Source organism: Hemibagrus wyckioides, linkage group LG18 (assembly GCF_019097595.1).
Source record: "Hemibagrus wyckioides isolate EC202008001 linkage group LG18, SWU_Hwy_1.0, whole genome shotgun sequence".
Classification (NCBI taxonomy): Eukaryota; Metazoa; Chordata; class Actinopteri; order Siluriformes; family Bagridae; genus Hemibagrus; species Hemibagrus wyckioides.
Genome location: NC_080727.1, coordinates 10,365,108 through 10,388,130, shown reverse-complemented (window position 1 = coordinate 10,388,130; position 23,023 = coordinate 10,365,108). Strand labels below are relative to the sequence as shown.

Below are 23,023 nucleotides of genomic sequence, written 5' to 3'. Positions count from 1 at the left end.
TTTTTCTGCTTTGTGTGGACTACAAGCACATGGAAACATTACCTTGTCCAACAAGATGTTCACAGCCACATAGTGGCTGTACCCAGAAGCTATGCGAGAAGAAGTGACCATGAGCCTCAAAGCCAAAATACTGGGTCTGTTTCCACCAGGCTTGCCAGTAATGATGAGAAACAGCCATTTAATCAACATGCAAGGGTCCAGAACACCCTTAGAACGAGTGTACTGTGAAAGTGTTTATATAGAATGTTTATAGACACTGAGGATGAAGATAGAGCTTTTCAGTCAAAATCAACTACAGACAAACTACAGCTGAATTTAGGCAATTTCACCAATTTCCCAAGATACTATGAGTGTGTTGTTATTTTTAAATTGAGAAACAATGTTGAGCATCACTTCAACCTTCATATCTCAGATTGGCCATAAGCCTGAGGACACTGTTGCTGTCATATTACAGAAATGCTCATGCAATACCATGCACAGACATGACCCCATGAGCTCCATCTGCAGAGCTAGAACCATGCAGAACCACAAGTTTCCAAGAGATGGAACCTCAGAACTACGGCACCTTGGAACCTAGGAACTTAGGACCTTCAGACCTTTGGCTTCTCAGAACATAAGAACTTCAGTACCACACAACTGTGGGAACCTCAGAACTTTTGAACTGAGTAACCTCAGACCTTCAGAACCTTAAGGCCTTGGAAAAGGAACCTCAGAACCAAAGTCCTCTCTCTTGGATCCCATCTTGGGCCTTTCTACTTACCATGGACCCCCGTTTGTAGCGACTATACCAAGTGCCTGGGCTGTCTTTGGGCCAGCGAGCCATTTTGCTCTGTAAAATAACAAGAGTGGTTCAGGAGATGGAAGGTGGATGGAGGGTCACGGAGGTGCTCTTACCAGTTTACCACGTTTGAATTCACTGTACCAGGAGCCTGGAGTCTCCTTCACCCAGGAGGTTAGCCTAGTCTGAGACACCAGAGCAAGAGAAAGAATGGGAGTTTAAAAAACTGGGAACATGACCAAGATAAATAGGGAAAAGTAGAAGAAGAAGAAGAAGAAGAAGAAGAAGAAGAATATGAAGAAGAAGAAGAAGAACCCAAGCAAGAACAAGAAGAGTAACAGTAAGACAAGATATAGAGAGAGGGAGGAATATGAGAGGCAGAGTTTAAGAAAAAATATAAACAGAACAAGAACATGAAATGAAAGAAAAGGCAAAAAAAGTTCAAGGAATTAAAAATGGTTTGTAGAACTGCAACTTATAAACGAAGAAAATACCAATTATACTAGTTAATTAGATCATTTTAAATCAGAACATAGATCCTGAGGCAAATAGACCTATGTTCTCCCAGTCTTCTCTACTAGCTCATAATACAATTGAAGCAAGCAGTCAAGAATATTAAATATATGGTACAGGTGTGTTGGATCTAGGAAAGAGCAAAAAAACGGACCCTGATGAATAGTTTGGCAAACAATGATTCAAGTTATGAAAAAATAATTTGCCTTATTAAATAGTATGATAAGCTATGCCACATGGTTGCGTTATTTATTTATTACACAAAAGTTTGAATAGCTAGATATCACCAACTATCATTTATGATACTATCATTGTTCAGTGCATCAATAGTACTTTAATATTTCAATTGGTTAATCATCATTACCGTCAGCAGTCAGAACACAGCTCCAGTGTGTTAATCATGCTTCTGATGTTTTCAACAAAGCAAATATAAAGCAAAGCATTAATTATTAATTATGATGTTTGACTTCTGCATGTTTGAAATCAAGATTAAATATTAGGGAGAACATTTCAACTCTTTGCACAGAACACTGTATAACTTCGATTATGTAAGTAATGGCCTGAATAGTGTTTAAGGATTTGTATTGTTTCCTGAAAATTTGATTCCAGGGAAGAACGTCTTATTTTTATTTGTTCAAGAGTTATTAAAATCAAAGTGCATTCATATATCTGTATCAAATGCAATGGCAATACATAGCAAATGAAAGAGTGTCACAAAAATATAGAATCTGTGGCTAACGTGGCCAACCACACAAGCTCTCACTTTGCAGAAATTTGACACCTGAACTAACTAAAGACAAATTTATATTCACACAGGTAAATATTAGCCAACAGTAATAATCAGTAAGAAAACAGGCGGAAAGAAGGTACAGTGTGGCTTCACAAACTTCACGTTGACTGGGGAAGGAATGGCTTAATCAGTGCTTCATAAAATGTGGCTTATATAGGACCAGATTTTCCACATGTATGTGACTACTACTCCTAATACAATTAATAATGTTTTTGTTCTGGAGCACATGCAGCACAGCAGTGTTTATGGCTTGATAGTGTGCAGCAGCGCTATTTCCACCCGCAGGCTGTTTTTGTGTTAAATGTTATCTATGTTGTGACCACAGATTTGTGACCACGGCCCAGCGGGTATTGTTGTGAATACTCACCCCTTCACTCTTTTTATCTGGGAAGATACAACTCTCTCCTCCAGCTGTGAAGTTGCAGTAAACCTTGAAAGAATCTCGTGAGCAGCCCTGGTTTGGATCAATCCAGTACTCGCCTTTAAAAAGGAAAGGAAACAAAACAAAGGTTCACAACAATCTTACATTGTTGTTTGCTACTATGGGTTTGCAAATATTCTAGAGAGGTGCAACAATAAAATTTTATAATGGGAAGAATATTATCAATTTTTAAACTAAATCATTCACCCTTCGTACATCTCTTCACTTACATTTTGGACCATGACCTTAGTGGCCCTGTATAATATTGAGATTATTTACATAAAATGGGATTTTAAAAAGTGTGTTTGTGTGTGTGTGTGTGCGCCCACCCACCATCAGGGAAGTCAGGGTGGCAGAGTTGCAGGTCTTTGCAGGTGCGTGCTGGGTTGCCCTTGGTGCCCAGTGGGTGCTTCATCTGTTCAATCTCCTGCTTTAGGGAGTTGAGTGATCCAAAGATCTCCTCCATACCATCCTCATAATCCTTGTAGTTAGCATCAGGTGCATCATCCACCAATTGGCTAGCATCAATGCTTCGCCGTGCTCTTTTTGGGCTTGAATGGATGGGCAGTGGGTGGATGACATCACCTGGTGGACCCTTCAAGTGTGCATTGGGAGGCAGTGTTATTAGTGATCAAGCTATTCACAACTACAAATCCATACAAGCTGTCTTCATAAATGGTACAAGATGGATTTGTGATTTTATTGGTATGAAATAAAGCAAAAACATATAAATTGCAGAAATGTGTTCAGTTTATACGATACTTGAATACATGTCAATTTAAATATTTAATATCTATAAAGTTAGATTTTGTTGATGCCCGCACTGACCGGAGGACCTGGAGTCCCTGGTACTCCTGGTTCTCCCTTTGGTCCTGTTTGACCCTACAGAAGAAGAAAAAGACAGAGACAAATGCCAATTAAAAACACAAAGAAAAACAAGCATTTTTAAAAAAATATGATTTATGGTTGAGAGAGAGAGAGAGAGAGAGAGAGAGAGAGAGAACTTACTGATGATCCTTTAGCTCCTTTTGGACCAGGAGGGCCCTGCATAAGAAACACACAAAAAGAAATCATTCATATGTGAGTACATGTGAAATAAAAACAGTAGGATTGAACAAAATGGTGCTGAATGTTTGTTTGCTGAAAACATACAGGCAATCCTGGAGGTCCAATAGGTCCCAGAGGTCCAGCAGGGCCAGCAATGCCCTGTGCAGTGAGAGAGAGAGAGAGAGAGAGAGAGAGCAGTGTCACTAAATGTTCAGGAAATTCTAAATAACATTGCTAGTCATAACTCTAAACAATTACGAGAGAAACAAAAAAACAAAACAAAATAGAGAGCATTAGTCAATAACATGTTAAGGACTCTGTGGGAATAAGCATGTGCATAATTTTTCTTTATGTCTGTTATTTCCAAATACAATATATGACCAGTATAGCATATATAGTGTACATAGTACTAGTAAAAGGAAATTGTAAAGCATAGTTTAGGGATGGCTCACATATGGATGTGTGTAGTGTTGTGAATGTGTGTATGTGTTTATGTGTGTGTGCATCATACATTGTCTCCTTTAGGTCCAGATGCTCCCTGTGGTCCTGGCAGTCCTCTGTCTCCTTTCTCTCCCTGCTCTCCAGGAGGCCCAATCAAACCAATTAGACCTGGATGACCCTGAAATGCACACAATTCACAGACTAAACAACAAGGAAAACATACATAGACACATCAAAGAAATAATTTGTTGGCATGGTTTGGGTATACCTCTCCTCATGTAATATCAAACTCTTAACAGTGGCTATAAATTAATATAAAGGCACATATTCTGGCTCATCATTTTGATTCAATAACGGAACATTTCTGTCCTGATGGATCAGATGGATCTCTTGCAGAATGGTCCCACCCTCATCCACAGTGCACAGGGGCTGACATATTAATTTAGGATAAAAATTATACAAATCCTAAGCTATGGGCTTCACATACACTATATTGCCAAAAGTATTCGCTCACCTGCCTTGACTCGCATATGAACTTAAGTGACATCCCAATTCCTAATCCATAGGGTTCAATATGACGTCGGTCCACCCTTTGCAGCTATAATAGTTTCAACTCTTCTGGGAAGGCTGTCCACAAGGTTTAGGAGTGTGTTTAGGGGAATTTTTGACCATTCTTCCAGAAGTGCATTTGTGAGGTCACACACTGATGTTGGACGAGAAGGCCTGGCTCTCAGTCTCCGCTCTAATTCATCCCAAAGGTGTTCTATCGGGTTGAGGTCAGGACTCTGTGCAGACCAGTCAAGTTCATCCACACCAGACTCTGTCATCCATGTCTTTATGGACCTTGCTTTGTGCACTGGTGCACAGTCATGTTGGAAGAGGAAGGGGCCAGCTCCAAACTGTTCCCACAAAGTTGGGAGCATGGAATTGTCCAAAATGTCTTGGTATGCTGAAGCATTCAGAGTTCCTTTCACTGGAACTAAGGGGCCAAGCCCAGCTCCTGAAAAATAACCCCACACCATAATCCCCCCTCCACCAAACTTTACACTTGGCACAATGCAGTCAGACAAGTACCGTTCTCCTGGCAACCGCCAAACCCAGACTCGTCCATCAGATTGCCAGATGGAGAAGTGCGATTCGTCACTCCAGAGAACGCGTCTTCACTGCTCTAGAGTCCAGTGGCGGCGTGCTTTACACCACTGCATCCGACGCTTTGCATTGCACTTGGTGATGTATGGCTTGGATGCAGCTGCTCGGCCATGGAAACCCATTCCATGAAGCTCTCTGCGCACTGTTCTTGAGCTAATCTGAAGGTCACATGAAGTTTGGAGGTCTGTAGCGATTGACAGAAAGTTGGCGACCTCTTCGCACTATGCGCCTCAGCATCCACTGACCCCACTCCGTCAGTTTACGTGGCCTACCACTTCGTGGCTGAGTTGCTGTCGTTCCCAAACACTTCCACGTTCTTATAATACAGCTGACAGTTGACTGTGGAATATTTAGGAGCGAGGAAATTTCACGACTGGATTTGTTGCACAGGTGGCATCCTATCACAGTTCCACGCTGGAATTCACTGAGCTCCTGAGAGCGACCCATTCTTTCACAAATGTTTGTAAAAACAGTCTGCATGCCTAGGTGCTTGATTTTATACACCTGTGGCCATGGAAGTGATTGGAACACCTGATTCTGATTATTTGGATGGGTGAGCGAATACTTTTGGCAATATAGTGTATCTCAACCCCGTTTATCATCTATGGGAAATCAATCAGACAGTATTAGTACTGGTGTCCACCGCTGGTCATCTATCCATCAACCGAGGGAATATCATTTGGAAGAATGGCGTTCATCACTCCTGTACTGATCCAGAGACTATACCAGGGTACACAGTTGCTGATCTGGCACATGTTGCAGCTTATGGTGGCCCCAGACATATTATGTTGTTTTTTCCTTTAATTTGTCACCTACTTGAATGGTTCATCCTCAGAAAGGAGACCTTACCTTTTCTCCTTTAACTCCAGTGTCTCCTTTCAGTCCAGGCAGTCCAGGAGGACCCTGAGAGAGAGAGCGAGAGAGAGAGAGAGAGAGAGAGAGAGAGTGAGTGAGTGAGAGGGGAGGGAGAGAATGTCATTTGTTATTTGCAGACTCTTTTGCAGGAATTTAAATGTAATAGTTTGGTGTTTTGACAGGGTACCATAGGTCCTGGGGGTCCATCAGGTCCAGGAGATCCAGGCAGACCTTGTTCTCCCTAAAACAGACAACTGAATTATATTCCTGAAATATACTAGTCCTTTATTTCTGCCTCAGCTTTGCATATACTCTGCCAAACAATGATGTGACTACAACTGTGAGATTGTTGAAATCTGCTGGGATTTCATTAATATAAATATTTGGCAATACTGCACAATCATGTGTGTATGTGTGTGTGTGTTCTGTAACTCACTACTGGGCCAGGGATTCCTCGCAATCCTTCAGAACCAGGCTTGCCAGGAGCACCTTGGGGTCCAACAGGCCCTGTCTTACCCTGTGGACCTTCGAGACCGGGTTCTCCCTAAGAAATAAAAATAAAGACAAAAATAGTTAGGTACCACATCTAGTAAAGCAAATATAATGTTTAAAATTTTAATGTTTTGAGTATGTGTTGCTGTCCTTTACCTTAGCTCCTTTCTCTCCCTGTCGTCCCTCAGGTCCTGCCGCTCCTGGAGGACCCTAAACATAGATAAATGCATTGAAACAGAGAATGAAATATAAATGCTGATACACAGATAGACAGGCAGACAATAACAGATAGATAGATATGATTCATACAGAGAATTACAAATGGGCAGAAGAGAACTTACTCTCTTTCCTGGAGGTCCAGTTGGTCCAGATTCACCAGTTGGTCCTGGAGATCCCTGACACAAACAAATAATCAAATTTTATACAATCAGTACACCATACCTTTCTCCATCACGAATAAATAAAAGAAAAATTAACTAGAATTAGAAATTGAGAAATGAATGATTGACGGGTTAACTCACCGGTTGACCAGGCTCTCCATCATCACCTTTGTCACCAGGAGGACCATCCAAACCCTGAAAAAATACTTTTTGTCATGTCACTTTTCAAATGTTTGTTTACATTAAATTACTAACACATAATAACAAATAAATATACGTATCAATAAAATAAAACATACAGGTGGACCAGGCTCTCCAGGAGGTCCAGGGTCACCAGGAAAACCACTTGGACCCTAAAAAATAAAATAATTGCTTTTAAATCAAATTATAAATTCACAAGATATCAATTTGAATGTGTTTAGTATTAAGTGATGACTGAGTAAAGGTGGCTTATTCTTTTTTAATTCTTTGTTGTTTTTTATGACATTATTAAATAAAAAAATGATTAAATATAAAGAATTTTTAATTGTAATTCTGATATATATTAAGGGTCAGAACTCACTGGACTTCCTTTAGGACCATCATCACCAGGAGGGCCCTTAGGTCCTGGTGGACCAGCAGAGCCAGCAGGACCAGCTTCTCCTTTCTCTCCTCGCTCTCCTCTTGGTCCCTGTGACAAAGCACACACACACACACAGAAAAAGTCAGGCAAATCCTCAAATTAAAGTAATACAGCTTTATGTTCTGATATTTGCCATCATTAGACTATGCAGTGTAATGATGGTACTTTTACAAATAATGGATTTAGATCAGTGTATCTTACCGGGGGACCAACGTCGCCTTGCAGACCGGGCTCTCCAGCCTCACCTGGATCTCCCTAGAGAGAGAGAGACAGAGAGAGAGAGAGAGAGAGAGAGAGAGAAGAGAAGTGTCAGTAAATGTCACAATGTTATTCTAAATAACAGCATTAGTTATAACTCTAAATGAACTTCCATTTAGACGTCTACATTTCCGTTTACAATGGACACTCAGTTTTCAAACCTTCTCTCCCACAGCTCCAGGGTTTCCAATGCCTCCAGGGGGCCCCTGGGGTCCATCGGCTCCTGGAGGTCCAGAGGGGCCTCGGGGACCTGGAGGACCAGGTGGACCCTGTGAGAGAGAGAGAGAAAGAGAGAGAGAGAGATTTCAATTAATTTATGTGTAATAAAAAGGAAATATTTTGTTTTTTCAGCACTCTTGTTGTATTGTACATATCCGCTGCTAAGTATTAAAAAGCATTTAAAATAAATAATCTTAAGATGCTAAACCAATATATACAATATTACAAAATTATCAGAAATTGAGTGCTTCTCTTACCATGTGACCAACATCTCCAGTTTCTCCTTTCTCACCAGGGGGTCCAGGCAAACCCTGTGGACAGAAGAACACAGAAGTTAATAACAAATGCCTTCATTTTTTACTGAAAGTTTGCTCTTATTTATTACAAGCAGTCAGAACGGTAACCAATATTAAGTGTTAGTTGCCACGATACGAATAGTATGTTTGAGTACATTCCCACCTGAAGGCCAACAGGCCCTGGTGGTCCAGGGAATCCTCGTGGCCCCTCATCTCCCTTTTGCCCAAACAAACCCTGCTGTCCTCGCGGACCAGGCTCTCCATCAGCTCCCTAAAGATGACAAGAAGAAGAAAGAGGAAAAATAGGAAATTGGAAAAATTGTAAGATCTGTCAATATAGATCTGGTTTAATGTCAATGAAAAAGAGAAGCAAGGCATTACAAATAAAGGTTTTTTTGGTTAACTAAGCAAGTGTGCGTAAATAGCTACGTAGTGTAGCTATGTAGGATGTTCAAAACATTTTTAAAACCTTTTTGGTTATCTACAATACCAGTTACAGTTTTGGACAACTCTGGACACTAGAATATCTAATCAATAAGACAACTGGTTTATACAATTTGGTATGTTTATATGTATATTTCTAAAATGAATGTAAACATTAAAGTTAGGTACATGCACATATATACATTTCTCAGTCAAAAACCTATTTTTAGTAACTTTTACTATAGTCTATTTGGATCAAATTCTCCCATAAGAAATACTGGGTAGAATTTAAAATATAAAATAGTTCAATCTAAATTCTTTTATATAGTTTTATATTTTTAACATTTTACATGGTCAATGTATAAGCCTATAGGTGTGTACCACATCACATGCTTATGAGCTATTCTACGCAATATTATAGGATATATGACACACTTATTATATTGAAAAACAACAAAATGAATTGTCTGAATTGTTGTTGTGTTTTTGGATTTGTAATTATGTTTTCTAATTTGTAATTGTGTTTTCTAATTTGTAATTGTGTTTTCTAATTTGTAATTGTGTTTTCTGATTTGTAATTGTGTTTTCTAATTTGTAATTGTGTTTTCTGATTTGTAATTGTGTTTTCTGATTTGTAATTGTGTTTTCTAATTTGTAATTGTGTTTTCTGATTTGTAATTGTGTTTTCTGATTTGTAATTGTGTTTTCTAATTTGTAATTGTGTTTTCTAATTTGTAATTGTGTTTTCTGATTTGTAATTGTGTTTTCTAATTTGTAATTGTGTTTTCTAATTTGTAATTGTGTTTTCTGATTTGTTTTTGTGTTTTTGGATTGTTAATAAAAGCATTCTGACTAACATATAACATTCTAAACACATGACATGTACATGATTTTTAAGAAGATGCTGCAATATGTAAGAAATAGATGAATAATACTCACAGCAGGACCAGGTGCACCAATTGGTCCTTGGGGGCCAGTTGGCCCAGGAGGACCCTGAAAAAAAGAGAACGGAAAAACACAAATATGTGTAATTGGAAACAAAGTTTAGGTTTAATCAATATTTTTGATTTGTTTAGGTTGTTTCATTTGCATTCATATTTGTAACCACTCTTCACAAAGACTCACCTGCTCTCCTTTATCTCCTTTGCTACCTTTTTGACCAGGCTCACCAATCTCGCCCTGTCAAATAAAAGATATCTCTACAGTTTACGGCGACCAATGACAATAAATTAAAGAAAGATGTAAAAAGAATAGTAAGTAAATGATTAGTTCTTTAGAGCACCATACCTTATCTCCATCTTCTCCTGGAGGTCCAAGAGGTCCAGCAGGACCAGGTAAACCAACAGGTCCCTGAATTCCATCTCTACCAGCAGGGCCTTGAGGTCCTTTTTCTCCCTGAAAACATAAACAGCGGCATTTAAACATCTACAACTACTAAGGAATTAAATTTTAGGTTTGGGATTATGGTTAGAATCAGGAGTCAGAATCTGTTTTATGATAAGATTTAGAAAATATAAATCCAGAAATAGGAATTAAGCTTTCAGGGCTTATGGATCTGGGAGTAAGGCATCAGGGTAAGGAGTGAGGATTTAGAAATTATGCAGTAGGGATCATAACATCAAGGTAGGAGTATGCCATAAGATAAGGAGTTAACTATTAGACTGGTTAACCGTTAGAAGTTTAATTTGCACAGAAGAATAAGACAAGTGCTACTCACTGGTCCACCTTTCTCTCCAGCAGGCCCCGGGGGTCCTTGAGGTCCTGGACGTCCAGGTGGTCCAGTGGGACCTGTCGGACCAGCAGGACCACGTTCACCGGGTGAACCCTGAGAGAAAAAAGACAAGGATAGAAAGGGAATTGTAACTGGCAATACATATCAGTAAAACAGCAATTGCTAGAAAAGTCTTTGATTATAATTGAACATTATTATGATATAAATGTATAGCTTTTCCACATTAACCAGTGCTTACTGTCCATGGCATATGTGTTGAGTGAAAAATATTGATTTAAAAACAGAAAGAGAGAGAGAGAGAGAGAGAGAAAGATAGAGAGAGAACAACAGACAAACCTGTATATCTACTTACTGAAGAGCCACTGTGTAGCGCAAAAAAGACAAAAAAGGAAACAGGAAATAAAACAAGTGAATATAAAAGAGCCACTGGAAATAGAGAGAAAGACACAGACAGAGAAAGAGGAGCAAAGAGGGAGAGAGAAAACGAAAGATGGATTGAGAGGTATAGATTTTACTCACAGCAGGTCCAGGTGGACCTGGTGGTCCTTCATTTCCTTTCAAACCTGCAGTTCCCTGAAGAAAATAAATAAATATATGCATGTAAGAAATGTTTGTTTGCACTAGTTTAGCATAGTTATAAAAAATGATCAACTGATGCTAATTTGGTGCGTTTGGATTATTTTCTATCATTACTAAAAAATGACACTTCCTTTCAAGTTGAATGTGTGTTTATATACAAATACAAGTTAAGAAATTCTATATTATGAAATAGTTTTAATATTTTTATTAATCATAATTATTATTCCATAATTATTAAGTTGGGGTAATTATTGTGTGGAGGTTCCCTCTGATTGATAATTGCTTACAATGGTATAATATTATTTTAAAAATGCTTTTTTGTTAACAATAAAATTATTATTTTTTTCATCATAAAACTTTGATTTTAGTAACAAACTTCCGAAAAAGGGGTTGCTCAGTGATTAAGGCATTTGGCATACTGATCAGAGGATCCAGCACCTTCAAGCTGTTATATGTCTAATCTGCTTTGGATAAAGGCACCAGAAAAATGATGTAAATTAAAAAATGCCTGGTATTTGAAGATCAAAAACCATTTTTTTCAATGAATGTCACATTTTCTCTATTGTTTACACTCACACACATACAGACACACATCGAATTATCAATGCTACCCAAGCATGTGTGTGTCTATTCCCATTGACACGGTTTATAATGTCTACATAAACTGTACTTATTATAAAAAACTTATGGTGTGTTTAGAATTGCATTTTAGACACTAGCTATTTTAAGATGCTGCTATTGAATGTCACTCACAAGAGGCCCAGGAAGCCCTCTCTCTCCAGGAAAACCTCGCAGTCCTTGAGGTCCATCTTTACCAGCAGGGCCTGCTGGACCTGGATCTCCCTAAATATGCCCAAAACCACACACACACACACAAACACACACACACACACACACACACAGGGAATCAGGTATAAAATGTAAAGCATACAAATTAAAAATAAGATTTATTTGTCTTCTGCTTGACTGAAAAAACCTTGAAAAAACCTCTGGCTTGACTACCAAGAACTATGTCCACACAATCAATCGTTCATTGATTATTTCCTAGTTGTTCATGTAAATTACTTTTAATTTTTTTTATTTAAAAAAAAAATTACACCACTGTTATACTGTTGAACACTGTTAAGGCAAAAAAAAAACCCTGCCCTTGACTGAAATCAGTATTCATGATGGTGTATAGTGTATAGTAAATACGTACTAAATTAGTCAGTACAATATATTATTCACTAATATATATAGTGTTGCCGTAACAGTGTTTAAAGAGTATCTATTTGATTTAAAATATGTGGTGTTAATTATAAGGTAAAATAATATGAATGATGGAAGGAGTATATACTGTTATACTCGATAGCTAAAAGAAAGCTTGTCTAAATGCATAAATTATTATTTTTGATTAGAAAATAACTAGAATGTTGAATTTAAATTTGATTCCAATGAAATAAAATCAGCGCTTGGTGGGAAATCGGAATTTGCAATTACACGGTATGCATTAAATTTGTAACTTGTAAATCTGTAGAAATTTCATTCATTCATTCATCTTCACTAAGTGCTTTTTCAATGTCAGGGTTATGGGGGATCCAGAGTTTATCTGAGGAACACTGGGTATGAGACTGGGAAAAAAACCCTGAATGGGATGCCAATACATTGGAGGGCACTATGCACTTTTAGCCAATCTGGTATAGACAATCCACATACGGCCATTTTTGGAAAGTTTAAAATATACCAGAGAACACAGAGGAAATCTATACAAACATGGAGAAAACAAATTTGTACATCCTAATATTTAGAAAAGGTTATGAGTTGAAGTTATGGTTAGAAATGGGACTAGAATTTATATCTTAATTGTACATCGTATTAAGCATTAATTCTTATGAATGAGTGCAGTTGTACAGATGCAAGTATGTGTTCTCACCTTGGCTCCCTCTTTACCAGCAGGTCCAGGCAAGCCTTGTTCACCTGGTGGTCCTGGAGGTCCGGGATGGCCTCGTTCTCCCATTGGTCCAGTTTCACCTGTTGGTCCCTACACATTGAGAAATGGGTAATGAATGATGTAATTATGGGTAATGTGGTATTAAACATTAGCTTCAGTGCTCACAAAATTGCTCACACTTGACAAATCTCACAAGATTATACCAGATGAACTAGAGGATTAGAGTAATTTTTGGGTACTCATATTTCAATTCATACTATATGTGGTGCTCTGAATAACAAGTTTTTTACTGTAAGATAATGAATAGAGGGGGAGGACTCACTAGCAGGACATGGAAGCTGTACTTGACAGATTTAGTTTTATCAAATGTTATTAAAAAGGTTCCTATAGATCAGAATGCATTTTTGTTTGTGTGTGTTTGTGTGTGTCTACACTCACCTGAGGTCCCAGCACACCTGGGGGTCCAGGAGGTCCAGTCTTTCCTTGGAAACCCTGAGCAGAGAGAACAAGTATATGAGTGAGGAATTAAAAAATTGGCAGTACAGGTGATTGAACAGTGGGGGCACAAATCTTTGGAGAATTATAACGTTTGGAGGACAGGCGGGTGACAAGTGTAGGAATAAACAGAGAGTAGCTCAAGAGAGTAGCTACAAAGACAGGGTGGATGAATGGAATAACTGTCTTGTAAAATGGGTGGGATTTAAGACATGGTTAGGTAAGTTAAATTAAACTTTATTTTAAAAAAAACATCTAAATAATACATCAAAAATAAAGAATACATCTTCTTTTGCTCGTGTGTGTGTGCGTGTGTAAGTGTGTGTATGTGTATAGCATGGCTCACCGTCTCTCCTCTCTGGCCGGGGTGCCCAGGCAGTCCATCTTTTCCAGGTGGTCCCTGAAATACGGAGATAGTGGAAATATGAGAGGAAAAAAAAACAGAAATAGAAATAGAAATAGAAATCATTTCTACTGCAAATGTCACTCACAGGAGGCCCTTTAGGTCCAGGGAATCCAGTTGATCCTTGTGGTCCTGGCAGACCCTGCAGAACACACAGACACACACACACATTTATTAAACCTTATCAATTGTTTTAAGCATCTGGACATGCACAACAGCTGAGTAATCCTCCCCACTAGCAGAGGTCACTATAGATCCAAACAACTATTCATTTCCTGTTTACTTTATGGTTTTGCTCTATGGGGGCATGTGGTCTAAGTCTTGCCAATGTCTTGCCAAACAGCCTCCCTAATATGGCTTGGATTCTGGGTTGTGTTTTAATAGACTCTGATCATGGATGCTCACTCTTCTACAATGCATAATGTAAAATAATTTTGAGTAAACTTATAGGTATAATAATTGGACTAAATGAAGCTTGAGACTAAATGAAGCTATTGTTGATCAAAAATCTGTTAAATCTGTTAAATTCATACCCGTTCACCAGGTGGTCCTGGGGGCCCATCGCTTCCTGAGTTGCCCTATGGAGGAGCAGAAAGGAATGATGAAGGGAACATTGTAAGCCATTTATTTTTGTTTTCTGGTATTTGGTAGCACTACCCATGTTTTCTGTACAACTGTTTCACAAATTCTAAGCAAAGGTTAAAAAAAGCAAAACATTGTGTGATTTCATTAAATACAAGTCTAACATGGAGCCACAAGATCACATAACACAGAACAGAGAGAGTTATATAGGCTCAAGCTCAACCCCTGTACTACTGTACTTCCTAGTATGTAATACTTGTACATGAAAACTAGTATGTTTGACCCCTACAGTACATATGAATCATTAAGCAATGGACAGCACAAAACACTTCACCAGTTACCACCACAACTGTGGCTACATAAAAAAAACTGTGGCTACATAAAAAAAATCATATAATTACATTAAAAAATGCATAAAGCACATTGCCATACATCACCATAATGACAGACTCTCTGAGGTTTTCATATTAGGACACGTCCAAAGTATATCCAGTCAAATATTTCACTACAGCTTTTTCAATGTACTCTAAGCAAGCCTGGCAGGATGTAACCATAACAAACATCACAAAAAAACATCATACAGCTGACCTGTATTCACATGTGGATCTTAACATTGCCTTTAATTAATTTAGAAACGGAAAAAGTAGAATAAGAGGTTGCTCAGTTAGTGCTGTTATGTGCATCACCCTCGGTGTGTAGTCTTTCACCAGCAGTGAAAATTTTATTTAATTTCTATTTGGCTTCTGCTTTGCATGAGCTACGTAGCAACAATGAAAATTAATGTGTACTAGAAAATGCAGAAAATTAAAAAAAAATTCATTTACTGCATGAAGCCTTGTTAAAGTTGCAGTTTAACCAAGACTCACATAAACACAAGATAAACTGAAAAGTGTGAGATATCATTTTCTGCCATTTTTAAATTTTATTCTCTGACTTTTTTATCCGTGTATTGTTCTACCCATACACAATTAGAAAATGGTGAATGAAAATGTTTTACACTTCATTGGTACCTTTGGTCCAGCTTTTCCTGTGGGTCCCCTTGGGCCTCTTTCTCCACGAGGACCCTGAAGAGAAAGAGAGAGAGAGAGAGTCAGAAGGATAAGAATGCTTTTACCAGTTTCCTTGGTTTCATTTATTTTCAACATCCATCTGTATGCGTGTGCTGCTGGAGGAAGAAAAATCTTACGGTTGGTCCTCGCTGTCCTCGTGGTCCAGGCTTTCCAGCTGTTCCCTATAGAAAGATAGACATAAACACAAACAGATAAAAACAGTTATTAATCATTATTAGTCACATTGTTTGTTTTAGTTTATATGATTGCATTGGTTTGGCATTTTAAGAGTGTGTGAGTGTGTAGAGTAATGATCATACTATCATACCCTTGCTCCCTTTTCTCCATTGGCTCCTGGGAAGCCTTGGAATCCTTGAGAACCCTATAAAATAAAGAGAGAGAAAATGAGAAAGAAATGTCTGTTATGATGAAGAAAAAGAGATGAGAGGCAATGAGTGCCATAAAACGTACCTTTGGCCCTTGTCTTCCAGGATAACCTGGCAATCCTGGAACACCAAGCTTGCCCTAAATCAATTTAGAAAGATAAACATTTAAAATCAGGAGTGCAGCCACAGTCAGATTATACACAGGTACATCATGATGTATAATGATATTGTTATGTGAATAGCCTACATTATTATATATACAGTATATTAAATATAGAACTAAGTATATTCGGCCATTCTGATTATCACTGAGAAACTATTCAAGAGAATTGTGGTGCATCTAAAAAGTGATCCCTTATTATTACCTGAAGAGAGAAACAAAGATACTATTTTCTCTCTCTCTCTCTCTCTCTCTCTCTCTCTCCACACACACACACACACACACCTTCTCTCCATTTGGTCCCAGAGGTCCAGCATCTCCAGGTAAACCAGAGCGTCCTTTAGGTCCCTCAGGGCCGTCCTCTCCTCTGGGTCCTGCGGCTCCGATCTCACCCTGAGTCACACACACACACACACACACATTACTGTAGTTGAGTTGATAGAAACATTTAATGTCACTATGATGAAAACCCAAAAATCTAGTAAAGAGATATGCTGTGGTCAAAAAAGTGACACTGATAAAGGGCAAGTTGATCATTAAAATGTGGAGCAAAATATTTTTAGTATTTAGTCATGTCTAGCACATGAACCACTACCTGACATGCTACTATGCCACTGTTACTGGGCAAAATGTTCTACCATCCTAACAATATTTGGTCAGTTAAACCTTTAACTGGTTTAATGTTCATAACTCAAGAAGTCTGGCACTGAGACACACATTTCCAAACCCTATGAGGTTATTTCACCCAATAAAAGAAGCAAACGAATGTAGGTAGGGTACAAGGTAAACTGGATTTCCAATTTATGAGGTTTCAGTTTATTAGGTTCATCTGTCCTGTAAATTTCTGTGTGCTTCGGTACGCTTAATTAAAAGCAACAACATATCAGACATGAACATCATAATAACTAACAACTTACCCGATCACCCTTGATACCCATGTCTCCTTTAAACCCAGGGAAACCATCTTCTCCCTGAAGGGAAGGAGTAAAAGAGGGAAGATATTTTTTTAAATATGAAAAATGACAAATTAATGACCTATTGGATTAACTGCATAAGACCTGACATGAATGTACACTGTACCTTTTCACCCTTGTTTCCTTTTAACCCCCGAACTCCATCAGCACCCTAAACAGAGTGAGAGAGAGAGAGAGAGAGAGAGAGTAAGAGAGAGAGAGAGTGATAGATTAAGATTAAATAATATAGAATATGCAGTTGAAGCTCCTAGTCAATGCAAAAGCCTTACAAACTAATCCATGTCCAGACCCATAGTTTAATTAACTGGTTTTAAATCTTAGGACAAAAGTAATGAGTAAAAAAACACTAAAGATGCTGTTGTAGGAAAAGAATTACAGTGAGGATGGTTTGATGTGATTCTTATGTAATAGAAAACACACAAATTGGACCTTACATAAGTTGAAACTAAATTTTTCCTTACAGAAAACTTCACTAAATTAGCAAGTAACCATCTCATTATTATAATCCTTCGATTGTGTAGACCGTCATACAAGTCACTGTGTGATAAATGTCATCGAAGGCATAAAGTCTTGTTAAAGTAGCAATGAGCCATGATTTATACACATTTGACTAGAAAAAGTGCATTAATATTAATCAGTTCACCTGCTTCCAGCACTACTGTCAGTACTATAATTAATCAACACCTTCTTGTCAATAATTTCAAACATCTACATGGTCGTGCCTGAACAAAAACAAGAATCCTTAGGTTTGTACAGACAGCTCAGTAAAAGTTATTTTTACTGAGCTGGAAGAGAGCACATTGGAGCACTTACCTTCACACCTCTAGGACCAGGATAGCCGATCGGCCCTTGTGCACCAGGTGGTCCCTGAAAAAGAGAGAAAGAAATAATAATAAGCGATCATATCAGACTTTGGTTCACCAAATCACAAAAATATAGCAAAATAAATATCATTTTTCTTACCTGGTGACCTTTCTCTCCAGATGGACCTTCCTTTCCTGGGTGACCCTGTGTGTGTGTAAATGGTGAGAGATTAATGATTAGACAAATAAAATCACTGTGATATATATAAACCATAAACCTTTCAAACATGATATATATGCATCTTATACTGTTAAAATCTTGTAACACATGGTTTATATATTGTATATTGTACAATTGTATATTGTAATATTTATATATCTTCTAATTCCATGGTCTTTCCTGATGTTTATTTCTTTCTACATTGTAAAACAATGCTGAAGGTGGCCGAAATACACAATAATGTCCTTTGAACAGTTGATATTGAGATATGTCTGCTACTGATGCTCTGTAAAGCCTTCATAACGGCTCTAATCTGAGGTGCTGTTAATCTGAGGCACTAAATGATCTTCCCCTCTGCAGCAGAGGTAAATTTTGGTCTTGCTTTACTGGGATGGTCTTCATGTGAGCCAGTTTCATCATGGTGCTTGATGGGTTTTGCAAATGCACTTGACAATACTGTTCTTGCAAGAACTATTCCAGAACACCTGACCTTCGTGTCTTAAAATAACAACTGACTGTTTTTTGTCATTACATATGGATTACATAAATCCATGTGTGTTATTTCATAGTTTTGAAATCTCCAGTATTGTTCTAGATTGTAGAAAATAAGTCACTAAACAAAAAACAGTAAATTAGAAGGTGTGTCCAAACTTTTGACTGGTAGTGTATATAATGTTAAAACATATTCACATTAAAATGTCCATTCTTTTCGTTCTATATTATGTTGTTAATGTTAATTTGTTATAGGTCATCCCCAGCTGTACAGTTGTACATTATGTGACGCTAGACCTTCCTTTCATGGGTGACCCTGACGGTGTGTGTGCGTGTCACACTAACCGGTGGTCCATCGGCTCCTGGCATTCCCGGTAATCCTGGTTTCCCTGTTGGACCCTGTAAAGATGCAGAAATACACCAATGACGATCTGTGCTTATACTCTACATTCATTCTATTCACACAATGTTTATACATGAAAACCCCCACAGACAAATACATAAACACATAAGCACACACTTTACCTTCTCTCCTGGTGGTCCGATGGCTCCTTGAGGTCCTGGAAGTCCCTGTAAAAACAATTCCAAGTTTGATCTCATTTCATTAAAAATTTTTCTATTGCATTTATCACTTTAGAGATGTCAGTTGTAAAACAGAGTTTAGAGACTGTGGGGTATGGATGATCAACTTCTAATAGTGGCCAGTTAGGATATAAAAAGCAACAAACATAAGAGAACATAAGAGTATGAGCTGGGCTGTAAGGATGGAGATGCTTTTAGATATGGATAGGCGAGACCCATTTCCAGTTTAGAGATTACAAATGATACAGCTACTGGATTTCAATCTGGCTAACATGAGACAAAAAGTGAAAATGCATTTTATTAAAACTATTATCTGGTAAGTATCCCATGCTTACCTGAGCACCAGGGTTGCCTTGCTGTCCTGGAGGACCAGGTTCACCTTGAGGTCCCTGAGAGGAAAATAGAGTCAATGTATAATTCTATAAAGATAACTACTATATATTCAGAGACAAAAAGTGTGTTGATGTGAGACATCTAAATTGCTTGGTGGTGCTTCTGCTAGTATGTGTGTGTGTGTTTGTGTATGAGAGACACACTCACAATGTTTCCTTTTGGACCAGGATGGCCATCCATCCCTGTCACGCCCTGTGGACATACAGTTCATCCACATTATAAGAAGCTATAATTAGACCAAGCTGCAATATTCATTGCTTTATCTTCAGTAAGCACTTTATCCTGACCAATGTTGTAGTAGTTATAATTATAATACAGTATACCGTTTAGAAATATATAGAAATAGAAATAGACTTACAGGAGATCCAGGAGGTCCCTGAGGTCCTTTGGGTCCTAACAAGCCACGAGGACCCTGAAATAAACATTTTGATCATTACTAACAGTGTACACTAATCTAAACTGTGTGTTTAAAATAATAACACAATATTGCAAAAAAGGGACATTATTAAACACTGTGGCTTTCCTCTTTCCAGCAAGTTTGACAGGTTCTGTTCTCATGATGAATATTCAACATAACTTTTGCTCAATTTTTTTTTAAACCAAATATCAATGATATAATTCCAAAAGATTTATTTGTTATTGGCAGGGTTAGACATGGCATTATTCACCTAGAGCAACACATAAGTCAACACAGTACAGTGTGTGATGGAGAGAGAGACAGAGAGAGAGAGGGATCATTACAAGCTATACAGTGTGACTGGAGCATCCCCTGCTGGTTGTTACAGAGAATTAGAAATTACTGTTGTAATTAGTTATGGATGTGTATTTCAGCTTATACTAGTGTTGCAATCATGGAACTAGGCCCTGGTCAAGCGCTGGTTTGTAAATGCAGGGAGGTGCTGGATAAGGTAAGGTAAGGATTATACACACCTGCGAGAAATTTTGCTAATGAATGTTCTGTGTTTCAGTAAACAGTCATAGTGTTAAGGAGGGGCGAGACAAGTCTTGTTTTGAGTTTAATGTTTTGAGTTGTCCCTTACTATAGAATCAGACAATGTATTATAAACATGTTATAGTCTTGTGCTTATTCCAGGACTTTTCACAATCTGTTCATAATGAAGATCGTTAGTACTGTCTGACTTCACTGGAATGATTTATAATCACATTGTAATCCAGTGTCACCCAGGAAGGAAGGTGAGTATTTGTAACAAAATATTACTAAAGACTTGCAATTTCTGTCTGCTCTCTACTTTAAACAAGTTTCAGTGATGGCGGAATCTGTCTCTGCTTTGTGTAACTGACATTAAGGACATCACTCACTAGTTAAATGTTTAGCATGCAGACATGGCAGGGAACTCTCTGTATGAGGTGACAACCCATTACAAGGCACAATCACACACACATTGTCACACACAAATCCACACACTAAAAAAAAAATTTGAGATGCCAACCAGCCTATAACATGTGTTTGGATTTGGGGAATGTGGGAGCTTAGTCGAGCGCTGGTTTTTGAATGGAAAGCGAGGGAAGTGAGTGGCAAGGATCAAACACCTGTGCTTTGCCAAACCTTCTGAGCTCGCTACACTGGTGTCAAAACCCTGGAAAGTGCAGAGATACGTTGTCATGGAGTCCTCCCCACTGGGCAAACTAGTCAAGACCCTGGCAGGCATCCACCAGACATAATACTTGCAATGCTTCTGAAGTTGTTGAAATTCCAGGCTCTGATCCAAGTACAGGCAGAAGATCGGCCACACCCCAGAACCCATCTCCGTTTGGGTTACACCAATTTGTGACTCTTCCTTGTGGTTTGTTTGGAGCCCCGGCAATGTTCCAGTGCTGCAGCATCTGGGGGCTTTACTGAGATCACTGAGATAGGTTGGACTCACAGCAAGCCCAGAGAAGTGTGCGATTCAATGAGTGTAAGTATGTAAGTATCTGGGCTTCCAATTGGCCAATGGGCAGGTGCGTTCCAAATTGATAAAACCACAGCAGTTGTGTCCTGCTCTAGACCTAAGACCCAGAAGGGTGTGAGACACTTCCTGGGGCTGGCTGGCTATTATTGTGGGTTTGTGCCTATTTGGTTGTCACCAGCCCTATTGGAGTCTGTTGGAATTTGTTTAGATTATAGCAACCATAATAAATGGGGTACAGTACACTGTAATATTGTAATAACCTATCTTTCCCTTGTTCTTTGTTTTTCTTGTGTGTGTGTGGTTTCTGTGTGTGTGTGGTTTCTGTGTGTTTGGATTGGAACTCACCGGTTCACCGGGCAGACCCCTAGGTCCAACCTCACCATCATCCCCCTGGCAAATAAAAAATGACATGAATTTTAAGAAAATTGCAGCAGTGAGAGATACATGAGTGAATGAAGAAAAGATGCGGTAGAGGGCAGAAAACGAGAAAAAACATGAATCTAAAGCATAAATTTCTCACTCTTTCTCCGTCCTCTCCGGGGGGTCCAGGGGGTCCCTGAGGTCCTGACTCACCCTAAATTACAAACACAAAAACACACTTACAAACTTGTGTGTGATGGAACCTGTTGAGTTTTAGAACAAGTTATTAAAATGTTATAAAATGAGTAAATAATAATAATAATAATAATAATAATAATAATAAAAATGAACACATTATAATATAAAACAATTTCTTGTCACTTACCCTGTGTCCCTTTTCTCCAGGTAATCCAGCCAGGCCATCGAAACCTCTGTCTCCCTGCATAACACAAAGTTACAACATGTAATTCCTCACCTACAACTTGCAATTTCTTGCAACTTGTCAATTTGGAGTAGTTTTCTAAACTACCAGATCCTTGATCATTTAGTTATGTCCCTCTACTCTACTTTAAAATAAAAAAGGGCAATATTGACTTTAGCTTAGTTCATATATGTAGACAGTGTTTGATTAAATCTAACACTGACCAAACTAATCACTGTTATGAAAACATAGTTCTCAACATTACAGGCATCACTAACATTAGCCGACCAGCTTATTGCTAATGCTACTCACTATTGTCTGCTGGCTAACTTTTTATAAGCTCTGAGCGCTCTGATAGAGCATTTCACACATTGAACATATTAAGATGAGACATTTTTTGTAATGTAAATTCATTGTAATGAATTTTATAAATTAGACGTGTGTGTGTGTGTGTGTGTATGACCTGCTTAACACATGTAAATGCATTTGTGTATTTCTATTAAGTTTAAACCTGTGGATTTGCAAGCTGTACATATTATATTGTATTATATGAGATTGTGTGTGTGTAAGTGTATATTAATATGTGTATGTAATGTAAAAATGTAATGGTATGTGTTTACCTTTGGTCCAGTTTGTCCAGGCATGCCTCTGGCTCCATCTGCTCCAGGACGACCCTGAAACCACAAACAGACACACATAAGACACAGACACACACACATACAAACACATATACACTTGGCAACACCCACCCACAGCATACATACATTAAAATGCACCCATTTTAAGCAATGAAGACAATTAATGTGATTTTACTTTCACATCTTAACCAGAACACATACTTGTTTCACTGGCAAAATACAAAAAC

General features: G+C 38.3%; 1 protein-coding gene across 2 annotated transcripts in view; it reads right to left on the bottom strand.

Moving 5' to 3' along the window:
* col5a1 (procollagen, type V, alpha 1) overlaps positions 1-23,023 on the bottom strand; it is an 84,386-nt gene that overhangs the window by 5,168 nt on the left and 56,195 nt on the right. The window contains exons 17-64 of one of the 2 annotated variants that reach the window (XM_058415303.1): positions 22,779-22,832; positions 22,123-22,176; positions 21,898-21,951; positions 21,723-21,767; positions 19,823-19,876; positions 19,612-19,656; positions 19,407-19,460; positions 19,015-19,059; positions 18,835-18,888; positions 17,938-17,982; positions 17,788-17,841; positions 17,081-17,125; positions 16,918-16,971; positions 16,286-16,393; positions 15,926-15,979; positions 15,783-15,836; positions 15,592-15,636; positions 15,416-15,469; positions 14,357-14,401; positions 13,912-13,965; positions 13,767-13,820; positions 13,364-13,417; positions 12,908-13,015; positions 11,749-11,838; positions 10,936-10,989; positions 10,402-10,509; positions 9,972-10,079; positions 9,810-9,863; positions 9,624-9,677; positions 8,425-8,532; positions 8,223-8,276; positions 7,908-8,015; positions 7,690-7,743; positions 7,429-7,536; positions 7,166-7,219; positions 7,008-7,061; positions 6,828-6,881; positions 6,643-6,696; positions 6,431-6,538; positions 6,182-6,235; positions 5,989-6,042; positions 4,061-4,168; positions 3,655-3,708; positions 3,511-3,546; positions 3,331-3,384; positions 2,836-3,097; positions 2,449-2,561; positions 895-963 (exon numbers count right to left, since the gene is read on the bottom strand). In XM_058415303.1, the coding sequence (XP_058271286.1) occupies positions 895-963; positions 2,449-2,561; positions 2,836-3,097; positions 3,331-3,384; positions 3,511-3,546; positions 3,655-3,708; positions 4,061-4,168; positions 5,989-6,042; positions 6,182-6,235; positions 6,431-6,538; positions 6,643-6,696; positions 6,828-6,881; positions 7,008-7,061; positions 7,166-7,219; positions 7,429-7,536; positions 7,690-7,743; positions 7,908-8,015; positions 8,223-8,276; positions 8,425-8,532; positions 9,624-9,677; positions 9,810-9,863; positions 9,972-10,079; positions 10,402-10,509; positions 10,936-10,989; positions 11,749-11,838; positions 12,908-13,015; positions 13,364-13,417; positions 13,767-13,820; positions 13,912-13,965; positions 14,357-14,401; positions 15,416-15,469; positions 15,592-15,636; positions 15,783-15,836; positions 15,926-15,979; positions 16,286-16,393; positions 16,918-16,971; positions 17,081-17,125; positions 17,788-17,841; positions 17,938-17,982; positions 18,835-18,888; positions 19,015-19,059; positions 19,407-19,460; positions 19,612-19,656; positions 19,823-19,876; positions 21,723-21,767; positions 21,898-21,951; positions 22,123-22,176; positions 22,779-22,832 (3,315 nt within the window). Of the gene's footprint in view, positions 1-760; positions 830-894; positions 964-2,448; positions 2,562-2,835; positions 3,098-3,330; positions 3,385-3,510; positions 3,547-3,654; positions 3,709-4,060; positions 4,169-5,988; positions 6,043-6,181; positions 6,236-6,430; positions 6,539-6,642; positions 6,697-6,827; positions 6,882-7,007; positions 7,062-7,165; positions 7,220-7,428; positions 7,537-7,689; positions 7,744-7,907; positions 8,016-8,222; positions 8,277-8,424; positions 8,533-9,623; positions 9,678-9,809; positions 9,864-9,971; positions 10,080-10,401; positions 10,510-10,935; positions 10,990-11,748; positions 11,839-12,907; positions 13,016-13,363; positions 13,418-13,766; positions 13,821-13,911; positions 13,966-14,356; positions 14,402-15,415; positions 15,470-15,591; positions 15,637-15,782; positions 15,837-15,925; positions 15,980-16,285; positions 16,394-16,917; positions 16,972-17,080; positions 17,126-17,787; positions 17,842-17,937; positions 17,983-18,834; positions 18,889-19,014; positions 19,060-19,406; positions 19,461-19,611; positions 19,657-19,822; positions 19,877-21,722; positions 21,768-21,897; positions 21,952-22,122; positions 22,177-22,778; positions 22,833-23,023 lie in introns of both variants that reach the window. The other variant, XM_058415304.1, reaches the window with a different exon arrangement.